Below are 21817 nucleotides of genomic sequence, written 5' to 3' on the forward strand. Positions count from 1 at the left end.
AAACAGGACCGACTTATTGAAGAAATTACCAAAATCTCACGCGAAAGTATCGCATCGTCAGCTATATTCAATAGTATGTCTCTGCAGACCCGGAGACTGCAGATTCAGACCCGCAGTTCTAGACCCCTTGTTTTTCGTCCCCTACTGGACGGCTGTATAACTGCAACTAAATCAGCGTCTCACCCAAACACCACTGTTTGAAAGAAGTTGGACTTTTAATGCTTTATTACAATTTACAATTTTAAGATTTTATTACACCCGAATAAAAATACCAAGATTTAATTGTTGATTTATGCCTGGGTGCTGTTCTGCATCATTATTGTTTGCTGGTTGTTCTGTATGGTTTGATCCAACTATTTTAGTTCTTTATTTCTTAATATTCATCAGACTGCTCTGACTAGCACGCCAAAAACTTGCACTGCATTGATCAAACCCGCTACAACATATAATAGGAAATGTCTGGTCTTGGGTGTCCAGTGCTCACTTTTGTTGTGGGAATTTGAAACAAAGGCTGTGAAATACTGAAATGGTTTGAAATGTTTTATTGTGTGCAGTGGTTACATCACACATCAGGGAAACATATCACAAAATTGAAAACAGAAACACTTAAAAAAAAAAATTAAATACCTATCACAGTCTACACTGAAATACTGAAGATTCTGGAGCATAGCAAATAGATTATTATATCGACATATTAACAATAGTGCCCCTTCCTTCCTCATCTGCCTTTGATCCTCCACAAAACTCCACTTCACTGTGGTTTCCCCTTTCTGGATTGTTATGTGCACCTTAAAAAGAGAGTCCCTAATTATTCAAAGTTAAGATTTTTCAACCGTTTTACGCACATAAACAAGGCCAGAACCTAATAATAGACAAAAATACATTTCTGATCATCTGCGCTGGATGAGCTTAATTTCTATCCACAAAATCTCTAAATATATGCTATAGAGTAATATCAATGTAGTGATATAAACACACGTAATATATAATATTATGAATAATAAAGGAAAAAAAAAAATAAAAATAAAGGTGTATTACATGATATACATGAATACAAAATTAACTTTTAGCATAAAGTACACTAATTGCCAATATGTAAACAGTTTCATGCTTGTATGAAAACGTAAGCCTATACACGTTTTTCTCATATCATCCACTTCATTGCTTTAATCATTTATTCATGTTTAATTTAAAGCACATGCTAAAATTATTCGTCATCGCGCTTCGGTTTCATGAAACAAAATGTGCAGGTCAAACAGTTCATTGTTGACAAGCTAAACTATTACCTACTACTTTAACCCATATTTGACGTGCCTTTCAGACTATCGTGGTAAAGACAGTCATATCATTTTAAACGTATCACTGTAAAACATGAAGTTCGCTCTCTAATTCAACAAAATAGTTTAAACAAATAATATGATTCACATTCGGATCGTCGTCGGCCATATTCAATAGTTGTAATAGTATGTTGGCTTCCAATGTAATAGAGGGCGCTGTCGCGAAATACAAGGTGTCCAGATCTGCAGTCTCCAGGTCTGCAAACACACCTCCTCGCTATATTTGTGTTTTTGTTTTACACCTTGGGTAATGTAGTTCACGCTGTGAACACCGCCTATTAAGACTGTGATCTGAGTGGCTCAAGAAATACATTGACCAGAAGTCACCGGGGCGGCCGAGCCGAGATAAGCAAGGTCAGTTATACAGCCGACGTGGTTGAGTTTATAACATAAATGCCATTAAATTTATGACTTCTAATCGGTTTTATTTGTGACTGCCTGCTCAGTACAGTGTGCCAAGGAGTGTGTGTGTCCCCTCTCGTGTATGTCAGGTCACTTTAACACAGTCTAGAGTTGATTTAATTAATGTAACGTAAATATATAGAAGTGATTCAGTTGTGTGTCGCCAAACTTGTCTTTTATTCTGCCTGGAAGCATGTTGAAAGTGGGAATTGTTTTATGTCGAGCTGTTTTTGGTTGCATAGACTTCATTAACTGCGTTTTATATTAATCAGAAAATAAGATTATAACAGTATAGATGCATCGCTAAGTTTTTTCAGGCATGCAGCAACAGGCGGAAGCTAAATGAATGAATGTGAGGACATAACTGATTTTTCTGATTGTGTATTTTGACAGGAACCATGAACTACGCTCGGTTTCTGACAGCTGTCAGTGCAGCCAGGAAGCCTTCCCCCATCAGGATCCTCAGTGAGTATTTCCCTCTGTGCAGCATGGCCAGATCAACCTGCTGCAGGGACCCCCAGGCGACATGTAACAGCTGAGCACCATTCCTCCCTGTCCTGCTGCAGAGTGTGCCGGCTCTGTGTGCTTTAACCATTATTTGAGAATACCAAACATTCCCTAGTTTCAGTCTCTCAGGTTAAAGAATTTACTGCATTTTTGTGTCTTGAGTAACAGTAAACCGAGGATCTGTGAGTTTGGGCTGTTGATGGGAGAAAATGTGCAATTTGAAGGAAACAGTGATGAACATTTATAACTAGTGTCTCACATTTTATAGACCAAACAATCAATGAATTCATTCTAAAAAATAACTGGTTGTGGTCTAATTAAAGTCTTAAAACCAGATTTTAAGATAATTAAGCATCCAAAGGCCGTTGAAATGTCAGCTGATAAAAGAAGAAGACACACTGATCCTCGTGCGTAAATGCGCACAGCGTCTCTCTTAAAGTGGCAGCAGCTCTGCAGCTCTGCTCTCAGCTATGGTCACATGTTAAAGAATGTAATTGATATTTTTCTCACAGTGACGTTTTATTTGAATCACCATCAATCAAGCATGTGCACGCGCATTGAGCACCCGCCTGTGTAGGCGCATCTCCCCATGAGAATAATGCGCCCTTTACACTGCAGAAAAATACTGCTGTAGTAGTATTCCCTCCGAGTAGCCTATCCAGAAAGCCACCAATGGGCTGGAGCCTATCCCAGCTGACATTGGGTGAGAGGCAGGCTGCACCCTGGACAGGTCGCCAGACTATCACAGGGCTGACACATAGAGACAGACAACCATTCACATTCACATTCACACCTACGGACAATTTAGAGTCACCAATTAACCTGCATGTCTTTGGACTGTGGGGGGAAGCTGGAGTACCTGGAGAAAACCCACGCTACAGTCTCTTTTTATCAGATATAAAATGGGGCTCAGGGACTTAAACTCAGATGACAAAGCACCTGAAGGTCATGAACCATGTCAGATATAAGTTTAAGTGATGCATATTGTATGACAGGTGACACACTGACACACAGTTGGATGCTGAGGCAAAAACTGGGACACATTTGATTGAAAAGTTTTAGCATAAGCAGATGAAAATGGATGGATGGTTGTTGTCTGATAAGCTGAAGTGGTTGAAGTACAATCATGTGTCTCGTCCTGTATGAAGCCGAGCTGCAGCAGCGTTCACCTCCGACCCTGATCTCTCTGGCCGGAGGAGCTCCCAACCCCAACACCTTCCCCTTTCAGTCAGCGTCCATCACAGTGAGGAATGGACAGACCATCACCTTCGATGAGACGACAATGAAGAGGGCTCTGCAGTACTCTGCCTCTAATGGGTGAGAGATCAACACGGGAATCCTTTGTTTCTAAAATCAATCACGTCACCTTGAGACTTTCCAGAACACGAACAGAGACATTGCTTTCAATTACATCAGAAAATAGAGCAGCAGTGGGTGGAGGTTGTCACTCTGCTGTGACTTTTATCTTTAATCACCACCTCCTTAAACTCAAACCTCACGTGACTCACACCACCTGCAGACTCCAGTGGTTTCTGTTGGTTAATCAGTGATAACAGATAGTTTATATGTGATGCCTCAGGATTAAGGCGACTCAAATCCAGCTGTTATCCATCTCTACCCCTCATTTCCTGTCATTTTTCTCAAGTATTGCGATCTAATAAATGGATAAAATGCCCACAATATAATGATTAAAAAGTTAATATACTGAGGACAAATCACAAAGAGTATTGTACACCTGCATGCCCAAGTTTATAGCTCTCTTGTGTGATGTTTTGGGCAGTAATATCTTGTTTCTGGGTTCTTATATAGTCTTTTTCTGCTCATAAAACCTACCTAGCAACAGCATCTATAATTGAGTAAATACTGGAAATTCAGATACTCATAAATCGAGTATTGTCTGGACTGACAAACACTGTAAGTATCAAAACAGAAATGTAATTTATTTATATAAAAACACCACAGACTATTACAGTGTGAGTGTGACGTGTAGTAAGTTTAATTTCAATTCTTGTGCAGAATACCGGAGCTGCTAACATGGATGAAGAACCTACAGAAGAACCTCCACAACCCACCGTCTGCGGTGGAAATGTGTGTGACCACAGGGAGCCAGGAGGGGCTCTGTAAGGTACTGACACCACCAGCTGCAGCGCTGCTGTTTACTGTCACTCATGTGTGTGTGTAGCCAGCTGTTAGAGGGTCACATGAAGACGTTAGTGTCAATAATGCTCTGTTGTAGGATCAGGAGGACCCTGGTGTTCTTTAAAGGGACAGTTCACCCCCAACTCAGAAATACATTGTTCCTCTTTCCTGTAGTGCTGTTTATCAGTGTAGATTGTTTTTGTTGGACATATCAGCCGTAGAGATGTCTGCCTTCTTTCCAATAGTAATTAATTATATTCATATACGCTAACTTTAGTAGGACTTAGCGCCGCTGCATGTGTGTGTTAGAGGGAATGATAAAGAGAGGGAAGAGAAGGTGGAAGGTGGACTATTGCAAGCAATGTTTCCGTAAGTTTTTAATAACTCGGAACGCTGTGGGTCAGGCCGCATCAGTACATGTACGTTCTCGGAACCCATCGGCTGTATTCGGTGCCTGACTTCTGGCAGACAGCGATACAGCCTCTGGGGGCAGACCCCCGGTTTTTTGGCATTCCGGTTTGATTTGGGCGGAGGAGGCAAATTTCTGTTTCCAACTTCCGTTTATATATAAGTAAATATGCTGAACCATTGCGATGGATTCAAAGTTTGCAGTGAGGCCAATTATGTTCTGCCTCGTTAGTTCACCACACGGACCGTTTAACCTGGCAACAACTGCAGCCGGCTCAAACGTGACTGATCAATATCACGCAGACTACAAACAGCCTACAACCGTAAACCAGGGCTCTTCTGCTCTTCTTCCAGAGACAAGATCTCCAGGGTTTGCCTACAGACTCTACATTCACTGAATGTAGCGTCTGTATATAGAGACTAGTACATGTAAAGCAAGTGTGTCTCTACAGTTGACAGCTGTGCGTAACCGTCAGCAGTTCGTCTCACCTGTTCGTTTTCCTCATCGGACTGCCGATTCAATGCTCAAAGTGGGGTCGATGACTGCTGGGGACACTGGCCTCATTCGTGTCTGACAGTTACCACCTCCTTTCAGTTTCCTCCAGCATGTTAATGGTGATAAAACAAAACAAAAATGGAAATATCTGAATACTGATTTGGATTACGATTACCACGGCAACGATTGAAACTTTGAAGATTTTAAATAATTGGGTTAGCCCTAGAAGTCTGCATCTACTGCTAGCTCACCTAGCACCACTGAGCTAGCTGATGTTACAGCTCAGCCGAGGAGGACGCCATTAATGTTTACATCTCGGGCTGTCACGAGCTTGAGCCTGTTGTTGAGAGAGTAGATGCACGCTTCCTAATTGGCTGGTGTAATTCAGCAGAAAGAAAATAGTTCCTACATGAAACTGCTCACAACAAGGTCTGTGGATTATCTTGAGTAACCAGGTCATGATTTCTAGACAGAGACATTGATGTTGAGTTTATCAAATGTATTTTTTTGCACTTTGAGCACCACAAGCTGAGTGACATCTAGTTCCATTATACTGGAGAGAAGGCAGACATCTCTACAGCTGATATCTCCAACACTCTGCAACTCACACCAAAACAGTCTAGACTGATACACAGCACTACATGAAAGAGGAAGAATATGTATTTTTGATTTGGTGTGAACTGTCCCTTTAACAGGTTAATAAACACACTTACCAATGTTTTATCAGCTTAATACTGTACTTTTGTTAACTTTAGAATCGTTTATAAACATGGTTTTAAAGTGATGATATGTTTTTGGTTGTAGGTGTTTGAGATGCTGGTCAACCCTGGAGACAACGTCCTGCTGGATGCACCCACATACTCAGGCACACTGGCAGCAGTGAGAGCACTTTCTTTATAACACACACACACACATACAGTGACTTCACCTTCTGTGACCCTCTAACCTTCTGTTTGCCTCTGCAGCTTCAGCCGCTCGGCTGCAACATAATCAATGTTCCCAGCGATCAGCACGGCATGATACCCGCAGCCCTGAAGGAGGTTTTGTCTCGGTGGGACCCCTCGGAGGTGCAAAAGCCCGACAGCAACGCTCCCAAGGTCCTCTACACCATCCCCAACGGAGGAAACCCCACAGGTGCCTCCATGACGGCTCAGAGGAAGCAGGAGGTGTACGAGGTTTGTCTCCTGCAACTCACACAAAATACGACTGCACGCACACACTGCAGATGATTTGAATCACTCCTCTCTCAGGCAGTGAATCGCTGACTCACCTTATTAGAACTTGTTGTGAAGCTGATTTCCCCGCAGATTCACTGTGCCGTTTTCAATTAATGTCCTGCGGTCTGTTTAAATAGCTGGCCAGGCAGTACGACATGCTCATCATCGAGGACGACCCGTACTACTTCCTGCAGTTTGACAAGGTACAAAAAGAGTTCACTCACTTCATCTGTTTGTCAATGACAGTGACTTTACTGACATTTAAAAGGTGAAGCAGTTCATTTAGTGTGGTCTGATCTGAGCACTCTGACTCTGGATAACCATAAACATGTCTCATTTATTTGGCAGCCGTGGGCTCCCACGTTTCTCTCCATGGATGTTGACGGGAGGATCATCAGGACAGACTCATTCTCTAAGATCCTGTCTTCAGGGTGCGCTTCTGAATTTGTGTGTGTGTGTGTGTGTGTGTGTGTGTGTGTGTGTGTGTGTGTCTGTGTGTGTGTTCACCCTGTTTAACCCCACTGCATGTGAAGCTCTGCTGTTACCATTTAAGATTTTATTGCCTCTGCTGCAGCACAGTCTTTGTGGTTTGTCCTTATGGAGAACAGGGTGTTTCTTTTCCAGTCTGTTACAGTGTTTAGTTTGCCTGTGTGATTCTTCACTGGTCACATCTGATGGTTTGAAAACATCCTTTGCCCAGTTCAGACCAAAGATTCGCAACATTACAAGTTGAAACAGGCAGCTACTTGTAATGCGCAGCTCTGCAACGTTCTAAAAACCTGCCAGTTCACACCAATGCAACCAGATGAGATGGTGTATCATCTCTATGCAACAACTCTCTGTACATTGTTCTGATTTGCAGCTTTTCAGGTTTATTTTGTGGCTGAATATAATTTGTAGCTTCTTAAAATATGAGTGAGGATAGAGATAGTGAGATACTGGCTACTGCTGCATTTGCAGTAGTGATGAAACAGTGAAAAATGCCAAATACACCACAATAATATCAGTGAGCAGCACGAATTAATCAGTGAATGAGAATGTGTGTGTGTGTCGGCGGGGCACAAGCACATACAGTGAGCAGCAGTAGCGACCCCCCGACCGACACTGGCACACTGAGGATGGAAACAGAAGGTTCGGACGAAGCACCTGCTGCAGCAAGCGAACACGCCATCCGCTGTCATTTTGACTTAGTAGATACATGTGACATGCTTTTAATTCTTTTCTCTGCGACGTTCTAAAACTGTTCATCTTGTCGCAAATCTTTGGTCTGAACTGGGCTTTAGTTTGTTTGTGTTATTGTGTGACTTTGGTGAATCTGAGCTAACCCTATTAAACACCAGTGTCCCACACTGGTGTTTCTCACTAGGGTGAGAAACAAACTAACCGATCGAGGCAGTGGTAGACCAGCAGCTCCTGTGCTCTGTGAGGTAAAATCACTGGTTTTGTCAAAGGAGTCTGGTGACATTAGGGTGCATAGCTAACCACTTCAGAAAGGGCCATCTGTCAGTCAGGGAAAGCGTTGAAAATATTCTAAACATAGCATCATCCACTTAAACTGACACTGATTTTATTAGGTAGCTAAAATACATTTTGCTGCCGCCCCTGTCCACAGCAGTACATTACTTTGCTTCTGTGACTGTACTCCTGCCTGCTTCTCCAAACTGTGGGTGCGCTTACCACCATCTATTGTATGTAATACACTGATTACGGATAAGTACCTCATAAGTAATAATAAAAATCTTTATTACAAAGCACTTTTCAAAACAGAGTTATAAAGTGCTTTACATGTTAAAAATTAAAACAGACAAGACATGAAAATTACTGCTTTTAACACAACTGATAAAAACACTTTAGTGTGTAAAAACAGGAAATGAAAGACAGTTTAAATGAACTTAAACACAAGTAAAATCAAGAAAGGTTCTCAGATAAAAGTATGTTTTAAGAAGGGACTTAAAAGAGATCCCTGACTCGGCCGACCTGATTTCCTCGGGCAGACTGTTCCAGAGCCTTGGGGCCTTGACAGCAAACACTCTGTCTGCTTTAGTTTTCAGCTGGGCCTCTGGAACAGACAAGAATCATCTGCCCGAGGACCTCAAAGTACGTCTTAAATCTTTAAAAAAAATCTTAAAATCTATTCTAAAACACACGGGGAGCCAATTTAAAAAGGCTAAAACTTAAGTGATGTGACAACTTTTAGACAATACTGTGTTTCAAACTTTGTGTATGTGTATTTCTTTACCATATTAGAGACACGTTCTTGCACATATACATCAATAAGCATCTTAAACTATGAGGTCATGTTCACATTTTCCCAGATCAGAGTCTTAGAAATCAGACGTTTGACATGATCAGAGCAGATTTGTGTAGTTTGAGGCTTAGCAAGAGATTCAAACCCTCACAGATTAGGACAGCGTGTGCTTTTTTGATAACAGATTTTCTTCTGCATTTGATCATTTAATCTATACTATATTCTAATCTCATTTTGAAATTAATATTTTTATATTACAGACCAGGCATGAGGCAGTGTATATCCAGAGCTACATTATGCAGGAGTGCACCAGCAGGTTTATGTCTCTGACTACGTGTCTGTGTGTGTGTTTGTTTCAGGCTGAGGATAGGTTTTGTAACCGGTCCCAAACTGTTGGTAGACAGAGTGGTGCTCCACATCCAGGCCTCCACGATGCACACTAGCACCTTCACACAGGTAAATGACATCTTGATTGAACTCCGCCACACCCTGTTCAGTCAACAGCTAACATTAACTGGTTTAGCTGCAGACAGATTCCTGCTCTCAGGTCGTGCGGGGTCATGTACGCATTTAAACGTATTACTTTTAAACTCTGTCGTCTATCACAGAAATTATCTTTAAAATACTTTGCATTAGTTGGCTGAAATGTTTGATGCGTTCTGTGTGGCACCCTCCATCAACCTGACATCTCAATACAAAACTGTAAAACACTGAATCCTGATCCTGACAGTAACAGTACGTCACCATGCAGCAGTGAGCACACATCAGGGTGGTTCAGTGTGCTCTCTACACACACCATATACTTGTGCTCACTGCCAGCATCTCTCTCCACCCCTCTGGCACGCCAGCTTTGCACAAACTCACCAGCAAAGGGGTGTGTCGTCACGCCAACGGTCAGAGCCAAACAAGGCGATGTGGTGTGTGTGGATCAGCAGCAGCTGCAGAGGAGGGTTTAATAAGGAAGAAGAGGGAGATTAATTAAGATCTGCCGCCATCCTCCTCTGACTCAGTCCACGCCTCTGCTTTTTTAATCTGGACATTATAACTGAAAGGCTCTGTTGTGAAAGACAGAAGGTGTGGCATGTGTGCAATCATAGACATGCAGATCTGAACTTGTAGGCCTTTGTGAATCTGTCCTCACCTCATATAACCTGCTTTCTTTCAGCTCATGGTGTCTCAGTTGTTGCACAGCTGGGGCCAAGAGGGTTTCCTCCAGCACATAGACGGGTACGTTCCCTCCCACAGTGCTGCTGCACAGCCACATCTGCACTGCACCACTGGTTTGATTGGTTTAGAAACACAATAAGATCCATTTATATCCCTCCACAGTGCCATTTCAGTGAGTTTTCTCATCTCTCACAGGGTGATTGAGTTTTACAGGAAACAACGCGATGCCATGATCAGCTCTGCGGACAAGTGGCTCAAAGGTTTGTGGGAAAAGCACAGAAAATTACCTAAGCAGTTTGAACGGTTACTGTCGAGTTCAACTTCAGGTTTTCCTTACTGTTACTGTAAAAAACAACCAAAATATTTTGTAGTAGTTTCAAGTAGGTTTGCTTGTTTCAGTTTTTATTGTTTTAAAGGTTTGTTTTAGTTTTTTTTAAAATAGTTTTAGTATCAGGTCTAATTTATTTTATTATAATATGGGGGTATTTCTCAGAGATTACATTTAAGAAGTTTAGATTAGATCTTAGGATACAAACACAGCACGTTGTAAAGCCAGTTGACTTACAGTCACAGTAAAGAAAACGACACCTGGCATACCAACACAACACCACTTCATCCTGTTAAAACAGTATTTATAATTTGAATTAATTTTCTAAAAAACCCTTTTGATTCTTTTTGATTAGTGTACCCTTACGTACTAAAGGGACATAAAGAATTGAACGGGTAATCGACGAATGGACAAGTACTCTGACTTAGTGACAGCTTTAGAGGAAAGTAGTCACCATTTGTTTTTCACCAGGCCAGTAAATCTGAATGTATTACAGTCTTCTGGTGCTCATGGTTCCAGTAAAATGAACTGAACGCTTGAATTATGGAGAATCTAACTGAGCTAACAATGTGTAGCATCTCCATATTGACCATTGTTTCAAAATTTATATTTGTATGTGTGATCTAAACAGCTATCTAATGTTAGCTCAAGTGGGTAGCCAACAATCCTGTGTTATACATCCAAGGAACTTGGAACCAGACCAGGCCTCTAATTGAGACAGGCCTTTATTTGTCCCTAGTAAAAGGGACTGGGTGTTTAATAGGGACAAGGCTTTTAATTGAAGATTTACAGTAGTTTTGGTTAACTGTAATAACCTTGGTACCTTTTAGTATTATTTCTACTAAAAATTTAGAAAATGAAAAATAAAATCTGTATCAAGCTAGATCTGACATTTGTGCATTATAGGTTTCCTCTCTAGACTGTCCAGTTAGCAATACAAAAAGTCCAGTTAGCGATACCAAAAAGTCCAGTTAGCGATACCAAAAAGTCCAGTTAGCGATAGAAAAAGTCCAGTTAGCGATACCAAAAAGTCCAGTTAACAATAGAAAAAGTCCAGTTAGCGATACCAAAAAGTCCAGTTAACAATAGAAAAAGTCCAGTTAGCGATACCAAAAAGTCCAGTTAGCAATATAAAAATGCCAGTTAGCGATACAAAAAGTTCAGTTAGCGATACACAAAGTTCAGTTAGCAATACAAACAGTCCAGGTAGCGATACAAAAAGTCCAGTTAGCAATATAAAAAGTCCAGTTAGCAATACAAAAAGTCCAGTTAGCGATATAAAAAGTGACCAGCTTCAGTCTTTACTGTTGCCCTTTACTGTTATGGCGAGATAGTGTAGTTCCAACCATTCAAGATGGCTACTCTAACTAAACAGGTGCATAGGAGAGGAACGAGTTCTAGACCTTCATCAGGCAAGAAAGCCTTTTGCTTGATGGTGTAGTCCGGAAACATCCAAATAAATGTTTTGGGTTTTTTTTTTGTTTTGTTTTTGCAAGTTATATAGTGAAGGGGAGTTTGCTGTTTATTAAAGACTTTTAAGTCATGTCATGTGGCTGAAAGCTCTGGAAAACCAACTAACCATGTTTTTTTGTTAAACTAAAGTCATTTTCATTAATGCAGACTCTCTGAATTATTATAATCCAGTATGGTCAGACTTCTTAGTGCTTTAAAGGCAGAGAAAGAAAAAACAATTTGTTTGTATGTGTTTGTTTTACCTGTTGGGGCATGGGTTTGTGTTGTAAAGCTTTAGGACAAAGAAGCAATGCCTCTGAGACACAAACAAGAGGACGTGAAATTAGCTGTCCAGATTATTCCCTGCTGGAAACAAATAGACAGTTGAAGTGAAAAGTTTAAGATGTCTGAGTCACATTAGTACAGTTTTCTTGGAGCCACCACCTAGTGACCATTTGAGGAACTACACGTTGAGACACTTTCACGTTGATATGTTGATTTACACACTCAAAAAACATGTCAGCACACACCCAGGCCTTTTCTTTCTTCTTTTTCTAATGTGTGTGTGTGTGTGTGTGTGTAGATGTAGCAGACTGGCACGCCCCATCAGCAGGCATGTTCCTATGGATCAAACTGAAGGGCACAGCCGACACCCAGCAGCTCATTATGGAGAAAGCCTTGGAGAAAGAGGTCAGAACATGTTCCTATTGTATCTCACTTTAAACCCTCACATACCAGTCTCAATCCAACGAAGGTTAACACAAACTTACTGTACTCTATTATGCTCATAGCAGGTACCCAGAATGCATTTTAGTGTTGTTTTTTTTCCCCTCTGTGTCTGTTTGTGAGCACCAGGGGCAGGCAGGGTTTGTGTCTGAATAGAGTGTAGGATGGTGCAGGCAAAGCGGCCATTGTGTTCTCTCTGAGTGTGTTTAGCAACTGAGTGTTTTCCCTCCCACACACACACACACACACACGGAGCATTTGTAAATCCCTGCTAGCGAATAGCCGATTAGCTGTGTATAAACAAGAGTGGGCACAATCAGGCTTTTCCAAGGTCTGCATGCAAGGCTTCCAGGATATTTTAAACATCCACACAGCAGATAGTGAAGACTCCCCAGTGTCTGACTACGCTGCTGACAGAGAGAACAACACTTTAGATTACAGAGAATCCCCTTCAGTGCTTATCTTTACCATGATTTAAGCCTCTGTTTAATAGGGTGGATTGTATCATGGGAAAGATTATTAAGATGTGATATTTCCAAAAGATGTTAAAGGGGTAGTTTGACATCACCAAGAGTTAGACGAGAGGATTGATGCAACTCTCATATTTGTCAGTTCAAGGGGAACTTTGATGTTTTACTGCCTAGACGATATTTTCTCTTTAGATGATGAGATGTCATGTTTGAAGTCAGAAATGGGCGCAGCACTATTGATATAAAGGAGAAGTCCAGTATTTTGCACTCTGAGCCCCATTTCTGGGTTGTTTATCATGAAAAGCCCTTTTTAAACAGGAGTTGTGCAAATCTGCAGGAAAGCCCAATCAGTCTTTTTTCAGCATTGGCAGTATAAAAACAAAATCGGGGAGTGCAGCAAAATGCCGCCTGCCTAATTTTGTTTATACAGAATGCACCTTTTTCGGGCAACAAAACGTGTAGCTCAGCGTGTGACGTAAACAGTGATGTGGGAGGGAAGCTGCAGCTGGTCAGTCCTTCGGCGATTCTCTCGTAAGTCGGCCCGTTCTTCACCGCCCCTGTCATCTGACGGTTAATGGCCTCTTCATTTGCGAGGACAAGGAGGGCGCGCTATTCTTTGTCTCCCCAGTTGCTCATCTTTACAGTGTCTGTCAGGTTTGCGTTTCCCTCTTGCTACTAGCTGCTCGCTAATTCCTGCTATCAGCTGTTTCCTGTTTATCCACCGCCAGTGGCTCGCACGTGAGGCGTCATCAACAGCTCCTCCCGTTGCGGAGGGCGCCTCGGTCTGTTAAAACTAAAAGGGTTCCGCCAATATGTCTACCCTACAAGGCGGAAAATTGGGCACCTCGGATCAACTCGCCAATCCGGCTGTGTGTGTCTAAACGCTCGCAGCTTGCCGGCAAAATGGCCCAACATTCGCTGAAAATCTGGCAGTGTAAAAGGGGCTAATAGAGTGGCTAAGACCAAAATTGTGACGACTGCTCCTTTTCTGAGAATTTGGCTTTCCCAGCCTGTCTTAACACTGCTGCCTATGGCCATGTGTATATCTGTCCTAAAACCACCCTAAACGTTCGTTTTCAAAGCCATGAAACTCACAGAGTGGTCAGTGGTGTTCGTTGATGTTTTGACATAAAAATTGTAGCAAACTGTGGTTTCCATCCGTGTTTTCACTATTCATCTCGATTGTGGAACTATTTTTTCTGCTGCCTCACACCTGGGTGTAAACGTTCACTTGATTGTTCGTTTGAGCCTGAAGCGTTATACACTCCAGCCCACTTGATGGCGATAATGCTTCTTTAAGTGGGTGTCGCCAACCGGCAGGAAACCATTGCAATGTAATGGGACACAGAGAAGAAGCAGAAGAAGGAGGCTGGCGTTATAAGCGAGTAATCCGTTGTGCAGTTTTTTAAACTTATTACAAAACGTCTTTGTTCGTTCTCGTTCTTCCTCCAGGAGGGCACACAGCACTGTCGAGCCGGCACTTTCGCTGAGCTAAAAGACTACAATGACTACAACCTTGTCGTAAACAACCCCCTTTGCGTTTCCGGTGGCGATTACTACCAATGGACAATGAGGCTTCCTATAGAAAACCAATGGATTAGACAAAATGTCAAATAAATCATCATGGAAACCACAGTTTGCTACGATTTTTATGTCACAACATCAACGAACACCACTGAGTTTCATGGCTTTGAAAACTAACGTTTAGGGTAGTTTTCGGACAGGTTCACACATGGCCATACACAGCATTGTTAAGCCAGGTGGGGGAGAGTCAAATTCTCCGAAAATGAGCAATCGTCACAGTTTTGGTCTTAACCACGCTATTTCATCATAAACAACCCAGAAATGGGGCTCAAAGTGCAAAATACCAGACTTCTCCTTTAAGATCAGTGTTGTAAAGAATGGTGTGAATTACTCTTGATGAAGGTCCACAGGGGCGGAAACGTTAGTATAACCAGTGTATGGGATCTTTGTTTCAAGACTCAAGTGATTCTTTCCAACGCACCTGCATCTGAGATAGCTGGATGTGCGAATATCTCCCTTTAAGCATTTTGCATTGTCCTGAAAATTATATTTGATGGATCTCTCTGGTGCTCTGGCACACAAACAACTACTGGTAAAAACAAAGCACGGTTTGTTCTTACGAAGAAGATTAATCACTAGTTCATCCCCTCAGTTAGAAATTAAAAGATCAGCTGCGTAAAAACTAAAAATACTAAGTAACATGAGTCACGGGTGTCTGTATGCTAAAAGGTGCTGCTGGTTCCCGGAGGCGTCTTCATGATCAACAGTAGTGAGCCCTGTCCCTACGTCAGAGCGGCCTTTTCTCTCTCCACACCAGAGCAGATTGACGAGGTATGTACACACACACACACACACACACACACACACACTATAATGACTCTAATCTCACACCATTATTTCCGCAGGCTTTCAGAAGACTCTCTTCTCTCATCAAAGAAGCTTCGTGATCAAAGATCTATATCTCCCTATAAGATGCTGCATTATTTTTCTAACTTACTATTGAAGTGTTTTATGTTAAAATATATTAACGAGTTTTAATATATTTTAATATTGTGTAACCTCTGACTGTATCTATACTGTGATCGAGAGGGGACACTCAGAATACATGCACTTGGAGCTGAGCACTGGAGCTCATTTGGAGCAATGGATAAGTTTATGAACAAAAAAAATATATAGTTGTTTACTTTATAATTTGTTGCTCCATTGTTACACTACACAGTGAAGATGCTTTGATGTTTTTCATGTACAAAAAAGTAAATAACTTTTTTTATCAGTCTATATTTTGTGTCTTGAGTCTGTGTGTTTGTGACTGCTGCTCCACTAAAACCTCAAAACTTATTGATCACACCTGTTCAGATAGATCAGCAACTTACATTTCTGTTAAAGTGATGATGTTTTTTAAGCTGTTATCTTTTTCTCTCATTATCGCAAATGTTGCTCTATTGCAGTCTAGCAAGGTTCAATGTGCATATTTTGGAAAGGTGTCATTTAAAAAGTCGGAATGAAAATATGATATACAGTCGTCCTAATCATCACGAACTCTTACGACACTTGACAGGACAAAGTACAGGTACACCTTACTAGTACCGGGTTGGACCCCTTTTGCCTTCAGAACTGCCTTAATTCTTCGTGGCATAGATTCAACAAGGTGCTGGAAACATTCCTCAGAGATTTTGGTCCATATTGACATGATGACATCACACAGTTGAATTAGATGTTTTTATCTACACACAGAGTGGGTCCTTGTTCACAGAATCCACCATGTTGCACCACCATGTTTCTACAGTAGCTCAGGACAGACAAACAAAACACTAGCTCTAGACGGTGCCATTCGTGTTGTCGTGTCAGCCATTGTGCTTCTCCCACACTCTTGGCAAACAGAAGTTGTAGTTGGCTGCAGTGTTGCAACCTCACCACTAGATGCCACTAAATCCTAAACATTGCACCTTTAAGGGTCCAAACACCAGCAACACTTGTAATATTGAGAACAACTGTATTGAGAGACTGGCTCAGTGGTTATCTCTGGCACAGACAAAAGACACAAGTCATCAGTTTCACAATAAAGTTCTTAAAATGGCAAGTGTTGCAATCAATTTAACACAGTTTCCTCTTTTCTGTGCCTCTTTAAAGAAGGTAAATCGTGCCAGAGACTCTGACTTTACTTCTGTTTTTCTACTTTGCTTCCAAAAAGCATACAACAAGAGGTGTCTTATCTAAATATGTAACCTTATTTCATAAAAATTAAACCCCACATATTGAAGAACCAGCTAACACCAACATTCAGAGTCCATGCTGGTTTATAGAAACATTTGAGAGAAGAAATTAGTCATGCATTTTAAGAACTTTCTTCATTTTAAGCAGGTTCGAAGTTCAACCATCTGTGTTTCCTGATGACCTGAAGAAACACCCTCATGCTTAGTGATCACATAACAGCACATGCTGACAGCTAGCTAGTCTGTGTGATGGTGGAAACTGTTTTCTTTTCCTTTGTACAGACTTTCTCCCTGCTGTGTTAATATGTAGCACTTAGTGAGCAGTGTGACCGAGCTCTCAGAGGTGTTTGTGTAAAGATGAAACCGTCATAACAGGGTCAAAGTGTCGGCTTAAAATCAGGCTTTTGTAACAGTTGTTTACTGTGAAGACTGCAGTATATTGCTGTGTGAATATACTCCTCTTTAACTATGTCTCCTAACTCCTGCATTTCAAATTTAACTTTTGAAGAAGTAAAATATTAGCAGTTAGTGATCTCTGTCACAGTGTTAAATTCTGGAGTCCTAAAGGTGTACAGTCTACAGCAGTGGTTCCCAGCTGGTCCAGCCCTGGGGTGCAGATTTCTCCTTTCTTAGTCATTAGTTCAAAGTCCACACAGTTTAATACAAAACACTTCAGAATAAAAGCTCTGTGCCAGAAATTCATTGTACTTAAGTTTTTCACAAACTTGACACATTTTCCAGTGACCTGCGGTCCATTCAGAATGGACATGTGACCCTCTTTTGAACCATGACTCACCGGTTGGGAACCACTGGTGTACAATAACAACTTGGGCAGAGTTGGGGGGGGGGGGGCTCTGTGGCTCCAGCCCCAGATGTTTTCTCAAAAGCCCTGATTTTTTTTTAAGGTTTTTAAGGCCCTGTGTACACATTTACAGATGGTTTTGAAAACAAATATTTTCCCCCTCTGTTTTAAAAATAATTCTGTCCACATGATCCTCATTTTACAAGATATCTTTGTCCAAACCACAACGGAAAAACTACTCAACCCTACCTGGTGTTTGCGGTCTTCAGCAGTATATCAAAGGCCTTGTCACAAAGGTATTAAAGCGTAGGTTAATGTCACCTTTTTTCAAAACATCGACTGGAGATCTTATCACTGCTGATTTACCTTTGATATAAGGACACAGGAGCTCACTTAAACATAGGAGCGATGTTCTGGACATGCAAAAGTTGTCCTTTTATTCTTTATCTACAGCAATCCCACTCTGGAAAGTGTCCCATTATCTGCTGGTTTGACTGGGTGTTATCCAAAATTGACATTGCTGGTGGACTTTAAATCACTGTGACCTAAAACTGCGTTTGTGTGTTGACATGTGACCAAAATGTAGAGGAAATTATCTGTTGTCAAAAATATCTGTATATGTGTAGATGGACTAAAATACCTTCATTTAAATAATGAAGGTACAAATACAGTCATTTTTAATCGGTCTCTGACTGGACCAACAAATCGATGGAGCAGAAGTTCTGTTACTTCACTGTTAGTGATGTTATTTACGCCAAATTCCTACTCTATCTAAGCAGAATTTTACAGGAAGTGGGCAGCTCATTGTTCAACTTGCTCTTCCAGAAACCTGTCACCTCTTAGTCTCGTCATCTAGTGCCCCTGAGTCGTATGTTTGACACCCCTACAGGATGCCTTAATGATCTGGACCCATCCTACATCACAGACCACCTCACCCCTTACTCTACCCCCTAGCATCCCTCTGGTCAGCTGACCTGGGACTCCTGGCGCTCCCACACCCCAGATTCAAGCTCAGGGATGAATGTGCCTTTGATGTATCTGCCTCCAAACTGCGTAACAGCAATGTCCTCCCAATCAGATCCGCCCCTCTATTAACTCGTTTAAGTCCACGCTCAGAAACCTACTTTTGCTCATTAGCGTTTGAGTCCCTCTGATGTGGCTTCCTCTGATGTGTACCTGTGTGTGGTGCATCTCTGGATGTACAAGCTGTGTACCCGACAGATATGTTGCCTCTTGCATATGTGTTTTTAGAGTTGGCAGCTATCATGTTTTTCCCAAATGATATACAGACCTGTAGGCCCTCTGTTAACTCAAATAGCTTGAAAAACAGTGCATGTAGCTACCATAGAAGGGAAACAAATTTCCACAGGAAGCATGCAACCAGACGCCCCTTGGTTTGGGCTGAGCCACGATCCAATGTCTGGCTCCGCCCCTGCTCAGGCAGCTTTGCTTACTTTCATGTAAAACTGTAATGCAAAGAGAACTAGTTACTACAGCTGCTGAGCACTGGAGTAAAAGTTGCAAACTAACCTCCAAATCTGATGAAATTTAGCGCAGAGAAAGGATCATTTCTCACAAAATGGAAACATTAAAAATACCAAATTGTATTTTCCCTTCAGGGAACAGTTGATGCATATAAGCTAATGTTTGATGAACACAACCATACACACACATTTCTTTAAATATCCATATTTCTACACCCAAATGGAGCATTATTGACTTGGTTATTGACTGCTTGCTGATGCCTTGGAGCAGTGTCGATTTCAGACTTTAACTGTGGCTTCAAGGTCAGTCACTTATCAACCCTGGCACACAAACAACAGCCTGCGCTGTACAGCCTGGATATCCCCCGCCTTGGTGTTTATTTAGAGGTGCTTTTGTTCTGCCTTTAGTTCTTCCAGGAATGGTTTTGTTTCAACAGGATGTTTGCTGTTTCTTCCTGCCTTTAATGCCCCTGGTCCTATTTTTGTTTCATCTGCTCTCCACAACACTACAGTCTGCCTCCAGTGTCTTTTCATAGTCCAGCCTGTTAGCTTCAGATGATAATAAACGCTGAGGGGAATGGGTTTTCACCACAGTCCATTTACCTGTCGCTGTGCCGCGTCTTAAAGCCGATGTGCACAGAGAGGTCTACTTACCGCACCACAAAATTAAATGTACTTTACCTTTATGTAGGGAAGGTTTTCAAACCCATCAGTCTTTGTACTGGTCGATAGCAAACTGGAGAGCTGCCCAGACCCTGCTGCTGTCTCCTGAAGGAGGCGTCAAGGCCAGGCTGCACAATCACAGAGCAGAAATACAGAACATTAACAGACAGAACAACATAAAATGCTTTAATGAGCCTCAATCTTGACACTACCTCCCATAAGTGTTGGGTTGAGATTGACTTTAAATCTATATAATCACCTGCAGTAAAAACAGTTGTGTTTTCATTACCTTAGAATGAGACATTCATATCTACATAGAAAACAGGTCCTCATCTATGGAGTTCGCTATGTTGCACCACCATGTACAGTGGCCCAGAATGGTCAAACCAAACACTGGCTCTAGATAGGGCCATTTGTGTTACATGTAAGAGAAACACTAATTTGTAACACATTTTTATTCAGCGTTTTTACTTGTTTACTTGTTTTAATCACTCGCTAAAAACCCGCTGAACAAAGAACACTGAAGGAATTCTAACCAAGAGTTTAAGAGTTCTCTAACCAACCAAGTTTCACCTGGTTGCAATCTGCAATCTTCACCACTGGATGACACTAAATCCCCCTAAATTGTAAGCCCCTTTTACACTGCCTATTCAAGGTGGGACTATTGTGCCATCATGCAACCTTGCCGTTCTTTGAGTTGACTCGCCTGTGAGCCAGGAACAGAAGGAGTAACAGTGCTGAAATGATGTCTGTAAAAATGGAACAGCTGGCAGCACAGGTGTGATGTTTTGACAATGTGTCCTCCGTGTGACCTACTGTGGGAGATTTAAAAAGTTGCTGGTGGCAGTTAGCAGCTAACTAAAAGATGAAGAACAGTGGCCGACAACGCTTGCAAAACAATGAGGTCCGGCAAAATCAGCTGCCATATAACAAGGACAGTAAATAACTGTTATTGCCATGTTAATGCCATTATTATTGCTTATAAAGTGCTGCTGACGTGTCTGTTATATGTCATACTAGAGGCCAATGGTGTTGTGTTACATGTCACGCCCATCACGCCTCTTTTGATTCCGCGATGCCGGGATATGACCTGATGCTGCCATTGTTTGGTTCTGTGTAAAAATGCAAAGGCGGCATGAACAAGCGACTTTGTTGCTGCATATTAGCCAGCTAGCAAATCAATAACACAATCCAATGTTGAAAGAACAAAGCATATTTACTCTGCACCAATGAACAATAATACAAACCATCATGAAACGTTTCTGCTAATGAGCTCAATTGCTAAAGAAAAACAGTATTACCTTATATAACAAGTTTGTTTTGGTCTCACTCCCTCTCGACTTTAGCTCTTTGTTTACGTTCCTCACTTCTGTTTCTCTTCCCTGCCTTCTATTCAACATTCTGAATCAGCGGAAAAAAGCCAACTAGCGACAACGAGGGCCAACGGTGCAGTACATACGATTAAACGTGCGCCCCCTTGCTAGTCGGCACCAGAAATATTATTCGGTTAAAGCTATTAGTGTTTTATTCATGTACAAGGTCGCTTAACTGTCATGTGGCTGCCTACCACTAGTGGGTGCTACAGAGCCGTCAGACAGCAGCCCCCCTCCCCACGGTAATTTTCCGAGTTGACTAGGGTTTTAAAACAGCATGGTGTGGGCTGTGTCAGAAAAAAAAACTGGCATATAATCACTCGAGTGGAGCAATGTGCGACCACATTCAACTAGTGGTGCTGGCCACACACAGCCCAAATTGACATCGTTCACCCAGAGACGCTGTGATCCCACCCGATCTGAGAAGATAACGCAGCTCATCACGACAATGACCTCGCAAGATATGCTTCCACTTAACTTTGTTGAAGGTAAAAGTATCAGGATATTAATGGATATGTTGATATCTGTTGATCTACAACCTTTAAACGGTGATCATGCCTTATGTTTATGGCTTGCTCTGCTGCCCCCTAGTGGCCATAATGTCAAGTAATGCAGCTTTAAACCTGTGTGAGAATATAACAGTGAAAATGAAGTCTGTGAAAACATCAGTAGTCACTTAGTACATGTTAACTACCTGTTTAGAAAGCAAATTAAATGTATTACCTCTTGAAATAGACTTTTCCCATGGATAAATGTTAGTGCAGTAGTAACTATTTTAGAATAATGCAAATGCTCTAAAATCATTGTATTGAAAGGGGTTTATTTATTTTGTTGCCCCACCTGCACTGGCAACACAACCCC

At 41.7% G+C, this 21817-nt stretch overlaps 1 protein-coding gene across 2 annotated transcripts; it reads left to right on the plus strand.

Moving 5' to 3' along the window:
• The first annotated feature begins 1544 nt into the window (after window positions 1-1544).
• Window positions 1545-15697, plus strand: aadat (aminoadipate aminotransferase). 2 transcript variants are annotated; one of them, XM_033651765.2, is made up of 14 exons: window positions 1545-1691; window positions 2133-2204; window positions 3395-3563; window positions 4263-4371; window positions 6094-6168; window positions 6255-6464; window positions 6644-6709; window positions 6855-6937; window positions 9114-9210; window positions 9920-9981; window positions 10117-10181; window positions 12285-12391; window positions 15151-15252; window positions 15327-15697. In XM_033651765.2, exons 2-14 carry the CDS (start codon window positions 2138-2140, stop codon window positions 15366-15368), a joined length of 1254 nt encoding a protein of 417 aa, XP_033507656.1. In that variant the 5' UTR covers window positions 1545-1691; window positions 2133-2137; the 3' UTR covers window positions 15369-15697. The 2 variants fall into 2 exon arrangements, with proteins under 2 accessions (XP_033507656.1, XP_033507657.1); XM_033651766.2 differs by having other exon boundaries at window positions 1681-1819.
• The last annotated feature ends 6120 nt before the right edge of the window (window positions 15698-21817 follow it).

Source organism: Epinephelus lanceolatus, chromosome 22 (assembly GCF_041903045.1).
Source record: "Epinephelus lanceolatus isolate andai-2023 chromosome 22, ASM4190304v1, whole genome shotgun sequence".
Lineage (NCBI taxonomy): Eukaryota > Metazoa > Chordata > Actinopteri > Perciformes > Serranidae > Epinephelus > Epinephelus lanceolatus.